Consider the following 20,601-nt stretch of genomic DNA (forward strand, 5'->3'; position numbering starts at 1 on the left):
CTTCAACCAGGCTGTAAATTCCAAGTTCTAGAAAAAGTAAACTACCTACTTTTTACTCAATTCTGTTTTTAAAAAAGGCCAGAATAGTACTTACTTTGAACACGATATTCCTCATCTGGATTCACTGACATTTTAACTTTTTGCCACATTTGTTTATGTATACACTTTATTCTTTGGGGTGAAACGTTTAGGGGGTGAGGCGTCCTATTACCACTTCTGAACACCTCAGCGTGTTTCTCCCATGTAACCACAACCCTGGCTTCACACGGAGGAAATCACCTCTAACAGACGTCTCTCTAAATGGTCTGTTTTTTAACTGCTGGTATGGGCACCCTGGTGGTTCTCTATTGACAACTCAGGTCCCTCTACACACCCATGACGAGCCAAGACAGGTCTCCAGCAGAGGCTGAATACAGACAGCACGGTTTGCTCTTAGAGCAGAGTGGCCTATGCCTGGGTAGGGAGTGATCAAGGCCTGGTCCTCATGTGAAACATCTCAACGTGCCCCACTAATACCTGGAAACAGCTGCGTTTACATTAGAAGTGTTCTGTACAGTTTTCAAGACATCACCAGATTAAACTTCTTGGAGGAAGGACCTCCTTGGCACCCCCAGGGACTTGGTTCCTTGGGTTTTCTCTTTTTCTGTTCAGATTTTCCATTTCTATCACCAATCTAGAACTTGGGAAACTTAAGTCTCCACCAGTTGAGCTTAGAGTGTCTTAGTGGGATTTTTCCCAGTAACAACTGCCACCCATGATCCAGACCCTGAGAGATCAAGGCCTCCCTCCCCCTCCGTCTCTGAGACAGTGGCACCTGCTGTCACACCTCCTGGGCCAAGACAGCGGGTATGTCTGGGCATTTCCTGAGTAGGATCGAAAACAACAGTGACTCAAGGCAGAGATTTCTCCCAAACATGCGCTGGCAGGGGCCTGACCTAGGAAAGATAATTTCCCCCAAACCACAAGTGAGCAGGATGACCTTCCAAATGGAAACACCAGGCTTGAGCAAAGTGGATGGCTGAGCCCCTAATCCACGTAAGGTGCTCTACCTCTTCTGTGACCAATTTTTCACGAGAGGTAGAAGTCACCTGTGTGTTTTGTTGTCTTCTACCGGGGAACAGACAGACTATATATAGGTAAGGGCCCCCTCGAGGACGGGGGCTGAGCCCATCCATGCTCCCAGCCCTTCCTTCTGTACTTAACCTGTGGTGCTTTCTCATCCCCCTGGCAACAGGTCCTAGTGCTGCACAGGTCCCCAAACAGCCTATCGCTGTGTTTCCTCACCTGTCAGCTTTGCCTCCTAGCAACTGGGATTGCGGTCCCCATTCTTTGCTGGCATCCCAGCAGGCCTCTCCCTAGAGGAGAAGCTCCCCTTGCTCCTGCTCTTGTGTGACCTTGAACAAGAACCTCCCTCTTTCTGGGCCTTGGTGTCTTATCTTTGAATTAAGGAGACTGGACTGCTACTAGAGTTCTCAAAGGTCTCAACTCAAATGTTCTCACTCTAAGTCATTTTTTCCCTAAATGCAAGTCCTACCTCTGGTTCCCTGATTCCATTTCCTAGAGTCTATCCGTTTTAAAGGAGCCTGCTCAGAAAATGTGTCCTGCTTTCCGCTGGGGTCACCTTGTCCATGTTCTCATCTTGCCAGGGAGGACATGAGCTCTAGAGACACCTCAAGTCCACCAGCTTGTCGGTGGCAGGGACAGGACACAACTCGGGGATCTTGACTCCCCACCAGCTCTCTTTCCATCTGAGTGCTCTTCCTTTTGGTCAAATAATTGACAGCATTTTTCAGGGCTTTCTGCAGCAAACTGCCCAACCCTGTGTTCAGCTGAGCGGAACAGTAACCTGGGAGCTCACTCACTTTACACATTCATACGTGCTAAGTCGCTTCAGTCGTGTCCAACTCTTTGTGACCCTGTGGACTGTAGTCTACCAGGCCCTTCTGTCCATGGGATTCTTACACGTTCATACAGCCAAGAGCAAACCAGCACGATCTGTTGCATACCTGGGCCCACGCACCGCTCTAGAGGCACAAATGAGCACCCGGGCAGGAGACGGGGCAGCAGAGAGAACAGCATTCATAGTCCAAGCAAAGTATTTCATTTCTCTGGGCTTGTTTCCACCTCTGTAATCTGTGCACAACAAGAGCTACTCAGAATTGTGACTGTGAGAGTCTGGCACATAGTAGGTACTCAGTGGATGTCCATATCCCCCGCCTCACCTCCATTTCCAGGACTGTGCCATCAACACTCCACTAAGATTCTCATAGCGAGTGATCCTTAGCAAATGCCAAGTTCCCCTGGCCTCTCAGAGTGTTTCTGACTTTTCAGGAATGCAATAAGTATAGTACAGCATTGCCCAAACCACACAGTTAGTGACGCAGAGCACTGTCTGGGCATTCCAAAGCCAAGGGCTGAGCTCTTCTGATTTCCTGGTACTTGGTGTGACCTTCCTCTTGGAGACTGCAGAGGGTGGGCTGGGATAGAGCTGCAGTCGTCCTGGCTCCTAGAGACTAAAGATCCAGGAACCAAAGGGGTTGGAGTCAAGGGTACAGGTGGCAGTGAATAATGAGAGGAGAGAGTATTTGACAGACTTAGTGAAGGAGAATTAAGTCCAAATGCATGCCTAGAATGCTGGCCCTGGAAGCGAGCAAAAGGAAAGTGTTCAGATCAGAGGACAAGCCTGGACAAAGACAGGGTGGGTACAGTGTGTACCAGGGACCAGAGAGAGGCCAACCTGGCGGGAGTGGAGGTCTGGGGCCAGAGGCCCAGTAGGAGGGAGAGCTAGTGAGCCAGAACGTAGAAGGTGACAGCTAACTTCAGCTAGCCTTGCCCTTCCTGGTTATGGAGGGGCCACAGAGAGCCAGGCAGGCCAAGCTTTTGCAGGAACCAAAGCAAAAGCCCAGTGGAGCTTCCGGGAGTCTGGAAATCGCCTGAGCAAGAAAAGGGGTCACTTCCCTTAGCTTGTTAGTTTTATCCACAGTGGCTGGCAGGAAAGTCCATGCAGTTGCCCCTGCAGGGGCAAGAAAAGGGAGGGCTGGAGACACAAAGTCCTTGCAGGCAGCGAGGAGGCGGGCACACCCCTGAGAAGGAAGAGGCAAGAAGGCCAAGGCCTGGGGCCTGCAAAGGAGAAAAGGAAGCCCAAGAGGTAGCCAAGAATGCAGCAAGAACCTGCGACTCGATGGCTGCCAGCAGAAAACCTCCCAGGGGCCTCAGGGCCCAGGCCTCCTCCGCACACCTGGGCTGCAGCAAAGGCTGCCTACGGGGTCCTTGCCTACAGGCCCTCTCACCCCCGCTATTCTACACGGTTTGCAGAAAAAACTTGGAAGGAAAGAAAAAAAAAAGGAAAGGAAGAAAAGGAACAAAAGCTAAAAAATCAGAATCCATTAGACCCAGCTCTGAAACCCAGCACTGCTCCTTGCCAGCTGTGCGACTCTGGCGCCTCAGTGACATCTGGAAAATGGGAACAAAAACACCTCCCTGACCTTGCCTCCCAGGGCTGTTATGAGGATCAAGTTCTGTTTCTCTCGTTGTCCGTTTAGCCGAGCTCTCGTCCCGCCCTGCCCTGGTGCCTCACGCAGCTTACCTCCCCTCCTATGAATACTTTCAGGAAGCAGCCAACTGCAAAGGATGTCGTGGAGGATGGCCGAGGGCAAGGGCAAAGCCAGAGAGAAGCTTCCAGCCCTGCCTGCCTCCCCCTTGCCTCCTTTCTACCACTTCCCCACAAACAGGGGCTGTTCTGAGACCCAGTTCTGACCAAGCCACTCCCTGCTTAAAAGGGGTTACAACCCAGGCTCCTGAGGCCCACAGTGTTAAGCAGCCCCTCTTTTCTGGAATCCCTACCCAACCCCCAAGTTTTACCTACTAAAATCTTTTTCAATTCTCTCACTTTTTTTTTAATTAAAAAGAAGTTTTATTTGGCTATGCCAGGTCCTAGTTGCAGCATCTGGGATCTAGTTCCCTGACCTGGAATAGAACCCAGGCCCCCTGCATAGGGAACAGAGTCTTATCCACTGAACCACCAGGGAAGTCCCTCAACTCTCTAACTTTAGACCAAATGTCCACCTCTTCCAAGAAGTCTCCCTGCCTGTTATAGCTATCAATATTTACCATGTTAAAATTTGAAAGGAATCCAAATACTTCTTAATTTTTAAATAAAATTTTAAAATAACAGTAAATCTTTTATATGCTAACATAAGTAACATTTTCTTTCTTTTCTTTCTTTTTTTGGCTGCACCACACAGTTTGTGGAATCTTAGTTCTGTGACCAGGGATTAAACCACCTGATCGAACCAGTGACCCCCTGCAGTGGAAGCACAGAGTCCTAACTTCTGGGCTGCCAGGGAATTCCCTTAAATTTTTTTTTTTTTTAGCCATGTTTGGATTCTGTATTTATTTATTTTTTAATCTCTGTTTTATTTATTTTTTAATTTTTTTACTTTACAATATTGTAGTGGTTTTGCCGTACATTGACATGAATCCGCCATGGGTGTACATGTGTTCCCCATCCTGAACCCCCTCCCACCACCCTGCCCATCCCATCCCTCTGGGTCATCCCAGTGCACCAGCCCCGAGCACCCTGTATCATGGATTGAACCTGGACTGGCGATTCGTTTCACATATGATATTATACATGTTTCAATGCCATTCTCCCAAATCATCCCACCCTCGCCCTCTCCCACAGAGTCCAAAAGACTGTTCAATACATCTGTGTTTCTCTTGCTGTCTCTCACACAGAGTTATTGTTACCATCTTTCTAAATTCCATATATATGCATTAGTATACTGTATTGGTGTTTTTCTTTCTGGCTTACTTCACTCTGTATAATAGGCTCCAGTTTCATCCACCTGATTAGAACTGATTCAAATGGACTCTTTTTAATGGCTGAGTAATAAAACTACATTTTCCAAAACAAAAAGAACTGAGGAAGAAGGATAATATTTACATTTTTACAAATCTCATTAACACCTGGCTGGATTCTCACCTGCTTCACTTCAGGCAGCCTCATGAAACCATGCTGTGTGCTCAGGAATGAAAGGGAGAAGGACAAACAATGCCTGTGTTATTTATGGACAATACTTTTGACCTTTTAAACCCCCTACAAACAGTCCAGCCTTAGGACCCAGGAAAGCTTTCTCCCCTAGACAAAAGTGCCCCAGGGCCCTCCGCGGGTGAATGGAGAGGAGCAGGGAACTTCCCTGGTGGCCCAGAGGCTAAGATTCTGAGCTCCCAGTGCAGGGGTCCAGGTTGGATCCCTGGTCAGGGAATGAGATCCCACATGCCTCAGCTAAAGAGACTGCATGTGTCAACGAAGATCAAAGATTTAGGGCAACTAAGACCTGGCGCAGCCAAATAAATATTTTTTTAAAAATAAAAGGAGAGACACAAACTTAAGAAAACAAACTTACGTTTGCCAGGGGGAGTTTGGGATGGACTGAGGCACACTGCTATATATAAAATGGGTAACCAATGAGGACCTAGTGCATAGCCCAGGGAATTCTGCTCAATGTTCTGAGCCAGCCTGCATGGGAGAGGGGTTGGGAGGAGAGTGGCTACATGTGTATGTGTGTATGAGTCCCTTTGCTGTTCACTGGGAACTATCACACTGTTAATTGGCTATATACTCCAATACAAAAATGTTTTTGGTGTTTAAAAAAATTAAAATTAAAAATAAATAAAAAGAAAGAGAGAGGAGCTGGATGTGTGCGTGTGAGGAAAGCTGCCTCAGGGTCACAGACGCAGCCTCCCTGCTTCTCTCCCCGCTGGGCTCCTCACTTAGCTCCCCTCTGTCACCAGCCTGCCTGGGGCCAGTGTAGAGGCACAGAGGTGTCTGAGAAAATGTGCGTTTTGGATTTTCCCAGTCCTGGGTTCAACTCCTGTCTCGGTATCTCACCAGCTGTGTGACCTTGAGGAAGTTACTGAACCTCCCGGGAGCCGGAGCTGTAGGCCATCATTTGTTAAAGGATTATGCGGACTCACAGTGATGCAAGGAGAGAAATTGCACTCAGAACCTCTCACCCAGGGCTAGTATGTAACAGATTCTACAAACAGTAGAAAAAAAATACACTGCTTCCCCACCTCCTGCCCTGCCCAACTCAGCCCGAGCATGGCCGAGTCAAAACAGATGACAATCCCTTTCCAGTCTCCCTGCGGACAGCTGAGCCAGGCGGGGATTTTCCAGGAGAACTTCGCTCCTGGAGAGAGAGGCACGGAGTGATGTAGTTTGCAGAGGGCAGATTTTCTATCCTGCAACAGCAGATGGCACCACCCACCAGAATTCACAGCCCTACTGAAGGGCCTGCCCTGACCCTGCCCAAGGCCTCAGGCACCTTCTCCTCCTCTGTCCTTTCTCCTGCAGCCTGAAGCGGCCCAGGAAGAAGCAGCCAACCCCTCAAGTTCACAAGCAGCCCCTACACACCATGTCCCACCCACACCATGTTCTTGTCCCTGGGCACCCAGTTGCTTTAGTGGGACTTTCAAAGACCCAGCTTGGGTAATGCCTCAGTCACCCAGATGCCAAGGAGCAATTGTCGTTTAGTCGCTAAACTGTTGTCTGACTCTCTGCGACCCCATGGACTGTAGCCCACCAGGCTCCTCTGTCCATGGTATTTCCCAGGCAAGAATACTGGAGTGGGTTACCATTTCCTTCACCAGGGGATCTTCCCCACCCAGGGACTGAACTCCCGTCTCTTGCATTGGCAGACAGATTCTTTACGCCTGAGCCACCTCAGAAGCCTGGAAGGAGCAGAAGGCCGCTGTTTTTGTCCAGGGCCCTCGGGACTCACGGGCTTTGAAGCTGCCAAGTCCTCACACCTGGCTTTGAAGGCTCCTTCATGCTTGCAAGATGCCCCACTGCCCCTCTTCCCTCCCAGCACTCACTCAACACCTCAGTGAGATTAAGAAAGGGGGTGACCAGCTCCCCGCCACAGCCCACACAGAGCACCCAGCTTCCTGTGCAGGATGTCCTCAGCCATGGCCTGTGCCTTTAAGGACCACTGCTGTGTGCCAGGGTCTCGACTTCAGCACCCTCAGCTGAGTTGGATTAAGCGACCATTCCATGCCTTTGCGAATTCCTTCTGGCTGTTGTTCCTTCCCCCACACAGAGACAGAATAGCCAGCAGCCTGAGCCAGTCTGCCTAGGGCAGCAGGACAGCTGGTCTAGCCCGACTGCCCTCGGCTTCAGGGAGCAGAGGCCGCCCCTTGAGAGGGGGACTGGGGCAGGAAGTGGGCTCTTTGGGGTCTTGCGCTGCTGTCGCAGGGACTCCAGAAAGCCATGCAGAGCCTAGAGCCATGAAGGACTGCTCAGATATCGTCCTCTGTGTGGAGACGACAGAGCTGAGCAAGGTAAGGGCCACCAGGGCCGCTCCCACAAGCCCCAGACGCCTGCCTAGGGCCGCCGTGCCCCGTGAGCACACCTGCCAGGCAGCACTGCCACCGGCCTTCAGCCCTCAGATCTCTCCCTTCAGACTGAGTTCTGCAATCCTGCTTTCGAGCCTGAATCAGGGCCACCTTGCCCCTTCCCCGCCCTCCGGGAGGACGCCGACTGCAGCGCCCGAGCTCCCTGGCATGGTAACCATCTCAGGGGGTGACCCGGGGGTAGGACAAGAAAGGCCTGGCAGCTCAGGGTGGTAGGTAAGGGACGCCCTAGGGAGAGGGCTCTCAAAACTCCGCCCTGCGTGTCCGCAGGTCGGCATCCCCGACGGCTGCAGCCAGACTGCCGCTTCTCCTGGCTGTGTGTCCTCCTGCTGGCCGGCCTGCTGCTCCTGCTGCTCGGGCTGCTGGTGGCCATCATCCTGGCCCGTAAGTCCCCAGAGCCTGCAGGAAGAAGGGCTTTAGGATGAGACTCCATGAGCTCTTCTGCCCATGCCCCCAAGGGATCCAGAGCCTCTGAGCCCCCTCCCCCATCCTGTCACCTCCAGAATTGCAGGCTACAACCTCACCGGGGGCCACCTACCATCCACTGCCTTCCCGAGGCCTCGCCACCACTGGCACTACCCCTGCCACCTCCACCACCACCTCCCAGGCAACTGGGACCCCTAAAGGGCAACCGGAGGCAGGAGTGAGCCTCGGACCCCAGTCCAGTGAGTACTCAGGGCTGATCTTCCTGGAGAAGGGCCCAAGATGGCAGGAGAGGGGTATGCAGGAAGAGGCACCTTGAGGGAAAAAAAACAAAACTCTCTCTTCTTTTGACCTCTGAACGCTCACTTCCATCTCTGCAGCCTGTGGGGGCCTCCTTCCCGGCCCAAGGGGCTTCTTCAGCAGTCCCAACTACCCAGACCCTTACCCACCCAACGCCCACTGCGTGTGGCATATCCAGGTGGCCACAGACCACACAATACAGCTCAAGATCGAAACTCTCAGCACAGAGAGTGTGGCCTCTTGTCTTTTCGATCGCTTGGAAATCTCTCCCGAGCCTGAAGGCCCCCTCCTCAGGTAGGTTCCTCTGTTCCCAGAGATCCCAACCCCCACTCTCTCCACCCTGTACTGAATGACTGTCTGGAGGGCAGAACCAGGGAGGTGCAGAGGGAAACTCTTGACTGGGAGGAAGAAATGGAGAGACTTGGCCTCTGCGCCCAGCTCTGCCACCATCTTACTATATGACCTTGGGAAGGTCACTTCCCCTCTCTGACCTTGGCTTCCAAATCTGGAAGCTGGAGCTCCCACATGTCTTTCCCATGAATCAATGGTTCAAGGATGGACAAGCAGGTGCCAGGGAGGTCACAGCTCTGCTGGAAAGGAACAGAACCTTTTTTGACACATCGTCCCCAGGATGGGACTTCAGGAAAGAGGACCACAGAGCCCAGGCAGGCTCCACTCCCGCTGGCCCTGAGCTCTGAGCCCCTCTCATCCCCAATCTGGTTTCTTGCAGAGTATGTGGGAGGGTGCCTCCCCCCACACTCAACACCAATGCCAGCCGCCTCCGGGTGGCCTTCGTCTCTGACAGCAGTGTGGAAGGATCTGGCTTCCATGCCTGGTACCAGGCTGTGGCCCCTGGACATGGTGAGTGTTCTCCCACCAAATGCCCGGCTACCCGTCAACTGGCCAACTCCAGCCGCTCCCAGCCCTAAAAAAGGGGTAGAGACTCTAGAGGGTTCTGAATCCAGATGCCTACCCCCAGGGAGCTGTGCCCATGAGGAGTTCCCCTGTGACCAGTTCGTCTGCTTGCTGCGTGACTCGGTGTGTGACGGTTTTGCCAACTGTGCTGATGGCAGTGACGAGACCAGCTGCAGTGCCAAGTTTCCAGGTACAGGTCCGATCAGCCTTGGGGCAGGTACCGTCTGCTCCAGGTGCAGGCTGGACCCCACCCTGGCCTGGCCCAGCTCCAAACCTGCCTGGTCATCCTTCTGACCCAGAACTTGTTTCCCATGGGCACAGACAAGATTCTTCGCCACTGTCACTGCCAGGCCTACTGGCGAAAGGCACAGATCCAGTAAACTCATGAGCCTCCGCCCCTCCTCTCTACAGGGTGTGGGGGGAACCTGACTGGGCTTGAGGGCACTTTCTCTGCTCCCAGCTACCTGCAGCAGTACCCTCACCAACAGGTAAGCCAGCCAGCGCTCCATGGGGAGGGCAGTGGGGCACATGTGGGCACACCTGAGCAGCGGGGTTAGTGCAATTGAGGACGGCATGGCAGATACTCCTTGTACCTGGAAAGACCAGAGATCAAGCAAACAGGAAGGGGACATTATTAAGTGCTTACTAGGTACCCAGCTCCTGTGCTGGGTAAGCTTATCTCTGAGACCAGACAAGTTAAAGGCCCTTCCACCAACGATGTTGAGAGTGGTGTAGGCCAAGCCCGCCCACTCCCTACCCAACTTGCAACCAGGGAAAGCCCGTCTGGAGCTCAGCCTGGGGACCCCGATTGGAACAGGAGAAGGAACCCATAAATTACCCCACCTGTGCCCTCCCCCAGCTTTGTACCTGGCATATCTCAGTGCCTGCTGGACATGGCGTCGAACTGCTCTTCCACAACTTCAGCCTGGAAGCTCAGGACGAGTGCAAGTCTGACTACGTGGAGGTGTACGAGGCCCACAGCTCTGGAGCCCTCAGCCTCCTGGACAGGTACAGGGCAGAGCCACAGGAGGAGCCAAGGATACACCCCTGTCTCCACAGCCTGACGTCAAGGCTGCCCACAAATTACCACACCCGTTCAGTAGCCTCATTGTCCTCTCTTGCACCAAGCTGGAGGTCTCCTCACTGTCACACTTTTTAAAAAGAGGCTTGTCCTTCCGCACCTTTGTGCCTGTCCCTCTTGCCTCGACTCCTTTCGTTGCCTCCTCCAGGAAGCCCTCCCCAGGCCTCTCCCACTCCCAGTTCTCCTGGGTCCATTTCCACTTCCCCCAGAACCCTCACTGATTTTCCCCAGGTGGAAGTGGCTCAAGTTCAAGCAGTGTGTCTAGTACTTTGTCTACTGAACACGTGTGTCTTCCTCCCATGAGTCAATGACTATGCCTCCCATCCCCCCTGGCATCGTCCAGAACACCTGGGTCTCCCCCGGGCCTGTAAGAGGCCTCATGCATACTCGCCCAGCCAGGGGGGCCCGATGCCAGGATTGCTGCCTGCTGTGGACAGGTTCTGTGGAGCAGAGCCGCCCCCACGTCTCATCTCCTCGCGCCACCAGCTGGCAGTGCTCTTTAGGACAGACCATGGCTTCAGCGCTGGGGGCTTCTCAGCCACCTACCGGGCCCTCAACGCCACAGAGAGTAGGTGGCCCTGGGCGCTTGGGTGTGGGCAGTAGGGGCGCCTCCAGAAGAATGGGGAAGGGTTCTAGACGCTGGTTCGGGCACAGTGAAGGTCATGGGGATTCAGACATGTCCCCCCGTGCCTGCAGGCCCCTGTAGGCCCGGAGAGTTGTCCTGCCAGGATGGAGGGTGTAAGAGTCCACAATGGATGTGCAGCACATGGCGAGACTGCGCCGATGACAACTGCAGCAGCCCCTTGTTCCCACCCCCAGGTGAGGAGCCTGCCCTGCACTGCGGGCAGGGCTGGCAGGCATGGGAAGGCTGGGTGCCCGTCCAGAGAAACCCACGGGCACACCTCTTAACAGTTACCCCTATCCTTCCTGATGGGGGCTGGGGGCCCCCTGTTCAGACTCTGGACCACTTTACCAAATCCTGAAGGGATTCTCCCCTAGCCATGGCAACAGCATTTAGAGTTACCCCCAAGGCAAATGGGAATCTGGGAGCCGATGGTTCGGGCTTCAAGAACCAGTCTGGCCTTTGCCACACAGAGACAGGCTCTCTCCAGGGCCCACCTCACAAATGTGGGTGAGCCCAGGGGAATTCCTTCCAGATGGCTAGTGGTTCTGCCAATGTTGGTGACCCTTGCTCCCTGAGATCACTGAAGTGCCTTCATGATGCCCAGGGCTGGCGAAAGATGCTTGGAGTAGGCTCCCGAGAACAGGACCCCTCGACATGTATATAAGGCATCTTATATTATGTTAACATCTTATGTTAACTCCTTTGATTCTCACAACAATGGCAACCCACTCCAGGATCTTGCCTGGAGAATTCCATGGACATAGGAGGCTGGTGGGCTACAGTCCATGGGGTCGCAGAGTCGGACATGACTGAGTAACTGACACTTTCACTTTCTTTCTGTATTATCTCCTTTGGTTCTCACAACAAGCCCCATCTGACCCATAAAGGGTGATTAGGTGACTTGTCCCCAGTCACACAGCTAGTGAGTGCTCCCCAGGGTGACCCTCCCCTCCCCTCCCCGCAGAGCTGGCCTGTGAGCCTGTCCAGGTGGAGATGTGCATCGGTCTGAGCTACAACACCACGGCCTTCCCTAACATCTGGGTGGGCATGACCACCCAGGAAGAGGTGGTGGAGGTCCTCAGAGGTTACAAGGTGCTCCAAGCAGAGATAAGGAGGAGCCCCCAGGAAGGGAGGGAACCTGGGGAGCCAGGTGCCTGAGGGATCCTCTCTTCCTTCCACAGAGCCTGACAAGCCTGCCCTGCTACCAGAATTTCCGGAGGCTCCTTTGCGGGCTGCTGGTGCCCCACTGCACCCCACTAGGCAGTGTCCTTCCCCCTTGCCGCTCTGTCTGCCAGGAGGCAGAGCGCCAGTGCCAGTCTGGCCTGGCGCTACTGGGCACCCCTGGCCCTTCAACTGCAACAGGCTGCCTGAGGCAGCTGGCCTGGAGGCTTGTGCCCAGCCCTGACCCTGAGGCGGGGCCCTTGCCCTCTGCTACACACCCTCCTTTGCCCATCAGGGTAGGCAGGCAGGGAAGCAAGGCAAGGGGCCCAACATGGAACTTTGCCCATCCCCCTCACTTCGGGGTCCTCCCAGGGAGGGGAAGAGGAGTCCTCAGTGGGACTAGTGGGTTCCTCCCACCCTCCCAGATCCTCCCCCATCCCTTTACTTTCCCCAGCTGCTTCAAACAGCTGGCCTGACTTCATGCTGTACCACTGACAATCTGGACCCCTTCCCACCCAAGTCTCTGACCTTGACTTCCTGTCTTCTGCCTTCCCCATCTCCCATCTGGTTTTTCAGGCTCTCTATCACCCCGCCTTCTGACATTTTCATTTATTCAACAGAAAATGTCATCTAGAGTCTAGTCATGTGGCAGGGTCTGTTCTGAGCCCTGGTCATCCAGTTGTCTACTGCTCTAGAACCCTCCACCCTCAGTTCTCAGCTTCTATTTCTTCTGGATTTATCCTTGGATTCTGTCGCGGCATCATCTCTGCTTCCAGCTCCTTGGAGCTATGGATGCCCTGAGCGTCTGTCTCTCACAGGTCTGCCTCTCTGTGCCCGCCTCAAACCTCTCCCTCCTTTCTCCCCGAAACTTTGGCCGGCCGCCGCGCGACACCACGAGTTATTTCCCTGCTACTTCCCGGCCCGGGCTCTTGGCCCCCGAGCAACTGGTTTCCTCTTGGAGTCTGGGAGGAGCACAGCAGAGCCGGCAAGGAACGAACCAGGACCAGGGAGACACCGGGGGCGGGGGGAGCCTGGCTGGAGAGAAGCGCAGGGAAGACAGCGCTGGGGTCACCTGGAGGGTCTGAATTAGCCAGAACCCCGAAGAGCGAGCAGCCCCGGGCGCCGGGAGGGGCGTGAGTGGGGCGGGGAGATGGGGCTGGGGGAGGGGACTGTGGGAAAGACTGGGCGCCGGCCGGGGCCGGAGGAGGAGGGAGGTCCGGTCTGTCCTTCCCTCGGCGCGGGGCTTTAGAGGTTCCCAGGTCTAGGGACCCCTCTTCTTCTTCCCCACGCGGCCACTCAGCCTCGTTCAGGGACACGGCAGTGGGGTGGGGACCGAGCCGGCCGCGCCGGGAGTGGGGACCGAGACAGGTCCCAGGATTCTTGGTCCCGACTCCTGTCCTGCCCGGCCCACAGACGACCAGAGGCCCGCGGCGTCCGGGCCCCGCGTGCCAGCGCCATGAGGCCGCTCCTCGCCCTGCTGCTCCTGGGCCTGGCGACCGGCTCGGCCCCTCTGGACGACAACAAGATCCCCAGCCTGTGCCCGGGGCACCCGGGCCTTCCCGGCACGCCGGGCCACCACGGCAGCCAGGGCCTGCCTGGCCGCGACGGCCGCGACGGCCGCGATGGCGCGCCCGGGGCTCCGGGAGAGAAAGGCGAGGGCGGGAGGCCGGGTAAGCGGCGCCTCGGCGGCAATCGGTGGGGACGTCCCAGTGAGCGCGGCCCGGCTCTTGCCCGCGGGGTCCCGAGCTAGGGGTTCACGCCAGGGGGCGCCGCTCCCGTCCCCGCCCGACCCCGTCAGATCGGGGAGCCCGCAGAGGAGTGACTCAGCGGCGGGAGCCGGAACCCCTGGGACCCTCAGATCCGCCCCGAGCCCTGCAGGAAGCGGGGATGGGGGTCCTGGGGCGCAGGGCGGCCGCAGCCGGGAAGGGGCGGCTGGGAGGCTGAGGGAGGGTGCGGGAGGACCCCGGCGGGCTCACCCTAACCGCTCTGCTTCCCTCCCCTTCCCACCCTCAGGCCTCCCGGGGCCGCGTGGGGATCCCGGGCCGCGAGGAGAGGCGGGACCCATGGGGGCAACCGGGCCGGCGGGCGAGTGCTCGGTGCCTCCGCGCTCCGCCTTCAGCGCTAAGCGCTCTGAGAGCCGGGTGCCCCCGCCGTCGGACGCGCCCCTACCCTTCGACCGCGTGCTGGTGAACGAGCAGGGACATTACGACGCCGTCACCGGCAAGTTCACCTGCCAGGTGCCCGGGGTCTACTACTTCGCCGTCCACGCCACCGTCTACCGGGCTAGCCTGCAGTTTGATCTGGTCAAGAATGGCGAGTCTATCGCCTCTTTCTTTCAGTTCTTCGGGGGGTGGCCCAAGCCAGCCTCGCTCTCCGGGGGCGCCATGGTGAGGCTGGAGCCTGAAGACCAGGTGTGGGTACAGGTGGGCGTGGGGGATTATATTGGCATCTACGCCAGCATCAAGACAGACAGCACCTTCTCTGGATTTCTAGTGTATTCTGACTGGCACAACTCCCCTGTCTTCGCTTGATGCCCACTGCAAAGTGAGCTCATGCTGTCTCACTCCTAGGGGAGGAGGAGGTGACACCGACGGCCCCATCACCCGGGAGGGCTGGCCCCCCTGGAATGTCCTGAATGACTGCAGAGGTGGGGTGGGGGCCTCTCCGTTCTGCTGCCGGCAGGGAATGGGGATCAAGGCTGAGATGAGGGCTGGCAGCATGGGGCAGTGGCTGGATTTCTGCCCTAGATCAAAGGAGTTCGGTAGTTCCCCCCAGTTGCTCTGGCCCGGGACCCCAAGGTGCAGTGCTCGTTTTCTGGTCCCCTGTCTCTCTGGGTCTTCCCTCATCCCTCCTGCTCCTGGGCCCTTTTTCTCAGAGATCATTCAATAAATCTAATAAAACCCTCCTACTGGCTTCAGTCTCTCTTTACTGGTGGAGATACTTTGATTCTGAGAATGGGGAGACAAGGGAGCAGGGTGGAGGGAGAGGGTGTTCAGGCAGAAGGGAGGGCTCTTAGGCTAGATGGAGCTATGGACCAGGAGATACAGAAAACAGGCCCAGGTGATGAAGAGGCCCAGTCCACGGAGCTGCCCCCCAAGCGGTGTAGTTTGTGAACAGGAGCGCCCTGCTAGGGATGGTGTCCTGGTGGGGGACTCCGGCCTCCCAAGAAGGCACACCTTTTTTCTAACTCGAAGATGTCATAAGAACTGGCTGGAGCTTCAAGACACACGTCCCTGCCCTGACCAACAAAAAGGAACTTGGGATTTTCACCCATGGCTGCTCTGGCTATGTGCCTGTTTCCTGGATGACTGGAACACTATTTCTCTGTCCCTAATGCCAGGGAAGTGAAGTGTCCCTGGCTGTCTAGAGATGTCATTTTGGAGATTGCCACAAGGGGGCGCCCTAGTTCCAGAATGCAGCAGTGACCCTAGATAGCTTGAGCTCCTGGCTACTAGGGCGATTAGGTAGAGGAAGGGTTTTGAGGTCTCCCAGTAGGATTCCAAATGGGGGTGGGGGATAATGGGGTTATTTGCTCCCAGCTCAGGAAGTTTATCTTCTCTCATAAAATGTTTATCCTCACATTAAACAGAGACTGGAAGTAACTAAGCCTCCCTTTGGTCATCTCCCCCTCCAGGGTTGGGGGAAGGGGGGCAGAAAAGCCCTTCCTCAGGCCTCTCCACTCCAAGGTGGATGTGGGGAATGCTCCCTCACTGTGCTAGGCCGGGCCACTAAGTCTGAGGCTAGCCGCAGAGCCCCTTCAAGTCTCCCTGCCTTGTCCCGCCCCTAACCCAAGGACTAACAAAGCTGGGCTTGCCAGGCCCACATCAGCTCAGGCTCTCAACACAAAAGTGGAGGGGCCTCTCCTCAGCGTTTCCTCCTGACCTACCCCTTTCCCCCCTCCCCTCCTTCCAGAAGGCTGTCCCTGGCATTACGCTCCTACATTTAACATACAATTATGGGGTAGTGTCCCGCGCCCCCCCCCCACCCCTTTGCAGGTCATGTGAGGATTGATATAACCAATGGGGACTGGGCCCATTAAATGAGCTAGAGGCAGGCCTCCCAGCTCTCCAAGAAGAGGCCCCGCAGCTATGCTCCAGCCCATCATAGCGCCACTCTCTGCCAAGAGACACAAAGACAAGCACCAACTCCTTCAGGGATCTCAGGATAGATCGGACTCCAGGCAGCAGGAACCCCAAGTTCTCTCCTGGAAAGAGTGGCACTAGAGGAAAAACTTGCTCAATGGGTAAGTTCACATTCCTCTTTCCGAGGGCTCAATTCTGGCAAAATGGAAAAGATAGGGCTATGCTTAGTCGCTCAATCGTGTCCGACTCTTTGAGACCCCATGGACTGTAGCCCGCCAGGCTCCTCTGTCCATGGGGATTCAGGACAGAATACTGGAGTGGGTTGCCATGCCCTTCTCCGGGGGATCTCCCCAACCCAGGGATCAAACCCTACAGGTCTCTCACACTGCAGGCAGATTCTTTATTGACTGAGCCACCAGGGAAGCCTGGAAAACATAGGGATAGCTTTCCAAAAGCCATGCATATGAGAGGGCACAAATTGGAGAAGGTAAAAGCAAATCTAGCCACACAGGGCACGGGCTCTCCCCAAGGCACCCTATCCAGCTCTTCCCCTGCCAGTTCCCCCATCAACTACACTTGGGACTGAAAGACCCTGCTGCAGCATCCATTAGCATAACTAACCGTTCACCCGTGCGAAGATGCACGCAGAGGCCATCAGAGCTGTAACACAACTTTATTCATTGAATCCTGGGCCAGACGGACCCCTCAGGGAGCTGCATGCCCCTCAGCCCCGGCTTCTTCTGTATTTGGACTCTAGTGAAATGTGCACAGTCTGCCCTCCCCAGTGGCAGGGAGAGACGGACAGAAGGGGAATGCCATTTTTCTCTCTGTGATGTGGGGAGTGAAAGGAAGAGGAACAGAAATCTGGTTATCCCTCCTGAGGTTCCCAGTGATGCCGGGTATCAGAGGGTACATGGTCCCAAAGCCAGGTGCAAACATACACATATACACACACACCTGGGGGGTAATTCTTGATCCCAGCTGTTGGGTCAGGTAAGGAGGGAGCCTTGTAAGATCACAACAGGTAGAAGCAGCTCAAAGGGCACCTGAGAGATACTACCCCCAAAGCCTGCCAGAGCATAGCAGCTCCAGCTGAAAGCAAATGTTCAAGATAATTCTAAGGCCCTTGAATTGCCAAAATACCCAAATGACATTGATGTGCATGGCTGAAGAAGCTGGGAAGGAAGTGGGGAAGGTGCAGGGAGAGAACCTACAAATCCGCAACAGAAAAACCAGAAGCGAAGCAGGGGGAGTCCCCACCGCTGACATCAGGGTGGGCCCTGGCTGGAGGGGAGTCCACAGTGAACAGTCTCCAGGGCCTTGCAGAATGACACCCTCACCACCCTCGGCATCACAGGACACACAGGGTAAGGAAAAGCTGTTACCCTGCCCCTACCCAAGTCACAGTCTTCCAGGGTTTCCCATTTCAAAGTCCTGGAGATGCAGCTTAGAGACTCAGCACGATGACTGTCGGGGCAGCAGGGGATGCAGGCCGGGACCCAGAGATCAGGTGTGAACGCTGTCTGAGCGCAGGTGGCTGCGTGGAGCATGGAGGGGTGGGCAGGAGGGAGGGAGGAAACCTTCAGAGGTAGACATTGAGGGTCTGCAGGATGCCCCGACGGCACAGTGGGCAGTTGCGGTGGTAGACGGGGTGGCGCATCAGGATCTCAGTGCAGGCCTGGCACAGGCACAGGTGCCGACAAGGCAGAAGCAGCACTGTCTTGCTCTGGTCCTGGCAGATGACACACTTCTTCCGCTCCTCCTGCTCCTTCAGCAATTTCCACGGGTCCTGCCCAGCTACAGACTCCTCCTCGTTGAGCCTCTCCCGGCCCCGGGCAGCCGTCACTCTGGCCATCCTGACCTCCTCTTCTTCTGCCTCCGATCGGGGCCCAGCTTCAGGAAGAGCATCCTGTCGCCATGTCCTGGCTGAGGGCAGCCTCCTAGGGCCACCCTGCGGGGCTCCAGGGGCCCCTCCCCGGTTTGGCCAGCTCGCCAGCTGCAGGCTACGGCTCCAGACTCGGCGCCAGGCCTCCAAGCCCAGAACTAGCCGAGAGAGCCTCACAACATCCTCTCTGAGCCGGTGGTAGGATGGCCGGGCATGGAGCTGACTGAGCGCCCGGGTGGCCAGCCTCAGGGTGAGGTCTGGGTGCAACAGAGTCACTGTCACTGCCAGCACGCAAGCCAGCAGCACCAGGCCAGTGAGATTGACAAGCACAAAGCTGCCCAGGAGGCGGGCAGCTGAGGCCAAGAGCTCCAGCACTAGCTGGCAGGGGGTCCAGAGAAGAATGGACATGGCCACAGCACTGCTGGAAATGTGGGCTAGGAAGGCAGCCACTACATCTGTCATCCTCCACAGTGGTCCCATCACTGCATCCCACAGGGCCAGCACAAGGGAGAAGAAGTTCTGAGTGCCAATGAGGCAGATGTTGACCAGGCTATTGATCACGTAGGCCACCAGGCTCATGGTGATGGCACAGACGTCACAGATCTGACGCAGCAAAGCATGGCCATTGGAGACCATATTGAGGACACCTCGGTGGAGGATCTCCCGGCTCCTAAGCGCCCCATGGGAGGCCAGGTGCCCCAGGAGCTTTAGACTCTCCAGGCCAGAACAGCAGCTGTACAGTACCGTAGACAAGGCCTGCAAGCCCCCACAGGTGAAGCGGACCATAGCTTCAATCAAGGCCAGCAGTGAAAGTAAGACTCCACGGCCCAAGTGCAGAAGACTAGTCAGTACCGTGTGTGGCAGGTTGTAGATGAAGGCCAGGAGCCAGGCCAAGGAAGCCAGGAGGGAGGACACCAGCAGGAAGTTGAGGTCCAACACCAAGGTCAGCACATCCAGCAACAGGCCCACCCCATTCACTACCAAGTACACAGCCTCCATGATAGGGCTATGGGGTTGGTCCCAGAGAAGTCTGGCTCCCGGCTGAGGGGGGTATCAGGGTTGTCAATATTTGGGGGGAAGGGAGCTCAGGGATTAATCTGGAAGGGAAGTGAACCGTCTCTCCAATCAGAGAGAAACTGAGGAAAAACTGGGTTAGAAGAAGTGGAGTCTCGGGAGGGAAAGGGGGCCAGGTGCTGGTCCAGGACTGCCGGTTTTGAAGGCGGTCTGTTTGGGAAGAAAGAAGCCAAACATCTCTAAAGTCGAAGTGATCCCGGGCTGGAGGAAAAATCTCAGCTTTGGAGGCCTGCTGGTGGCGTACCACGGCCGGGCAATGGGTCAGATCGAGAGAACACCGGGAACGGAAGGGATCGGGCCAGGCCGGGGCCGGGTGGGGGCGGCGCAGGCTGGGCGCAGGCTCGCGGTCCAGCTACGCAGGTGCCCCTGTCCCCTCCCGGCCCCCGTTCTCTGGGCTCGCGGCGCTTTGCGCCTAAGGGAGCAAGAGGGAAGGGAACGAGCCTCAGCAAACCCCAGGCGCGGCCTCTACTCCGCTGGGCGCCGCCATCTTGTGTGAGAAAGGGTAGGGCAAGAGGCATGTCAAGGAGGGAGGGGCGACGAACTCTGGCCAATCGGTGAGAACCAACCACAGGAAACATCGAGCGTTCATTGGCCCGTTTGAACGGTGCCCAAACACATTCAGTGCTTTACAGAGGTGGGGCGGAAACAGATTGAAATCCCCGCCCCCTTGAGGCGGGGATTGGTCAATTGAAGAGCATAGGCGAATTGCCCCAGCCCCGCCCCCTAAAGGAGCAGGACTTTGTGTGTGTGCCGTGGCTCAGTCGTCTCAGACTGCGACGCCACGGACTGTGGTCTGCCAAATTTCTCTGTCCATGGGATTTTTCCTAAGCAAGAATGCTGGAGTGGGTTGCCATTTCTTACTCCAAGGGATCTTCTAGAACCAGGGATCGAACCCGCCTCTCTTGAGTCTCCTGCATTGGCAGGTGGATTCTAAAGGAACAGGACTTTGGACTGTGGGAAATAGATGGGGAAACAGTGGAAACAGTGTCAGATTTTATTTTGGGGGGCCCCAAAATCACTGCAGATGGTGATTGCAGCCATGAAATTAAAAGACGCTTACTCCTTGGAAGAAAAGTTATGACCAACCTAGATAGCATATTCAAAAGCAGAGACATTACTTTGCCAACAAAGGCCCGTCTAGTCAAGGCTATGGTTTTTCCAGGAGTCATGTATGGATGTGAGAGTTGGACTGTGAAGAAAGCTGAGTGCCGAAGAATTGATGCCTTTGAACTGTGGTGTTGGAGAAGACTCTTGAGAGTCCCTTGGACTGCAAGGAGATCCAACCAGTCCATTCTGAAGGAGATCAGCCCTGGGATTTCTGTGGAAGGAATGATGCTAAAGCTGAAACTCCAGTACTTTGGCCACCTTGAGCGAAGAGTTGACTCATTGGAAAAGACTCTGATGCTGGGAGGGATTGGGGGCAGGAGGAGAAGGGGACAACAGAGGATGAGATGGCTGGATGGCATCACTGACTTGATGGACGTGAGTCTGAGTGAACTCCGGGAGTTTGTGATGGACAGGGAGGCCTGGCGTGCTGCGATTCATGGGATCGCAAAGAGTTGGACACGACTGAGCGACTGAACTGAACTGAACTGACCACGGGCGCTATTCTTTCTCTTCCCCTCCAGCCTTGATTTTT

The 20,601-nt window shown here is 55.7% G+C and overlaps 3 protein-coding genes across 3 annotated transcripts; 2 read left to right on the forward strand and 1 right to left on the reverse strand.

Moving 5' to 3' along the window:
- Positions 1–6,884: 6,884 nt before the first annotated feature.
- MFRP (membrane frizzled-related protein) lies at positions 6,885–12,259 on the forward strand. Its single transcript, XM_005897115.2, is given in 14 exon segments — positions 6,885–7,344; positions 7,467–7,569; positions 7,687–7,800; positions 7,920–8,081; positions 8,220–8,433; positions 8,870–9,000; positions 9,119–9,244; positions 9,466–9,542; positions 9,914–10,062; positions 10,573–10,703; positions 10,832–10,954; positions 11,725–11,852; positions 11,942–12,095; positions 12,098–12,259. Coding segments are annotated over 14 exon segments (1,734 nt in total). The 5' UTR covers positions 6,885–7,290; the 3' UTR covers positions 12,166–12,259.
- A 590-nt stretch (positions 12,260–12,849) lies between these two features.
- C1QTNF5 (C1q and TNF related 5) lies at positions 12,850–14,826 on the forward strand. The gene is made up of 3 exons (XM_070383205.1): positions 12,850–13,054; positions 13,335–13,591; positions 13,935–14,826. The coding sequence occupies exons 2-3, from the start codon at positions 13,378–13,380 to the stop codon at positions 14,450–14,452; spliced, it is 732 nt and encodes a 243-aa protein (XP_070239306.1). The 5' UTR covers positions 12,850–13,054; positions 13,335–13,377; the 3' UTR covers positions 14,453–14,826.
- Positions 14,827–16,660: 1,834 nt separating this feature from the next.
- Positions 16,661–19,473, reverse strand: RNF26 (ring finger protein 26). The gene has a single exon (XM_005897116.3). The coding sequence runs from the start codon at positions 18,885–18,887 to the stop codon at positions 17,586–17,588; it is 1,302 nt and encodes a 433-aa protein (XP_005897178.1). The 5' UTR covers positions 18,888–19,473; the 3' UTR covers positions 16,661–17,585.
- Positions 19,474–20,601: the final 1,128 nt, after the last annotated feature.

Source organism: Bos mutus, chromosome 15 (assembly GCF_027580195.1).
Source record: "Bos mutus isolate GX-2022 chromosome 15, NWIPB_WYAK_1.1, whole genome shotgun sequence".
Taxonomy (NCBI): domain Eukaryota; kingdom Metazoa; phylum Chordata; class Mammalia; order Artiodactyla; family Bovidae; genus Bos; species Bos mutus.

Excerpts from the sequence above, each read along its gene's own strand:
- C1QTNF5 (XM_070383205.1), top strand. The coding sequence starts at position 13,378 with ATGAGGCCGCTCCTCGCCCTGCTGCTCCTGGGCCTGGCGACCGGCTCG. Across the intron at positions 13,592-13,934 it reads AGGCGAGGGCGGGAGGCCGG|GCCTCCCGGGGCCGCGTGGG; the intron begins GTAAGCGGCGCC and ends TCCCACCCTCAG.
- RNF26 (XM_005897116.3), bottom strand. The coding sequence starts at position 18,887 with ATGGAGGCTGTGTACTTGGTAGTGAATGGGGTGGGCCTGTTGCTGGAT.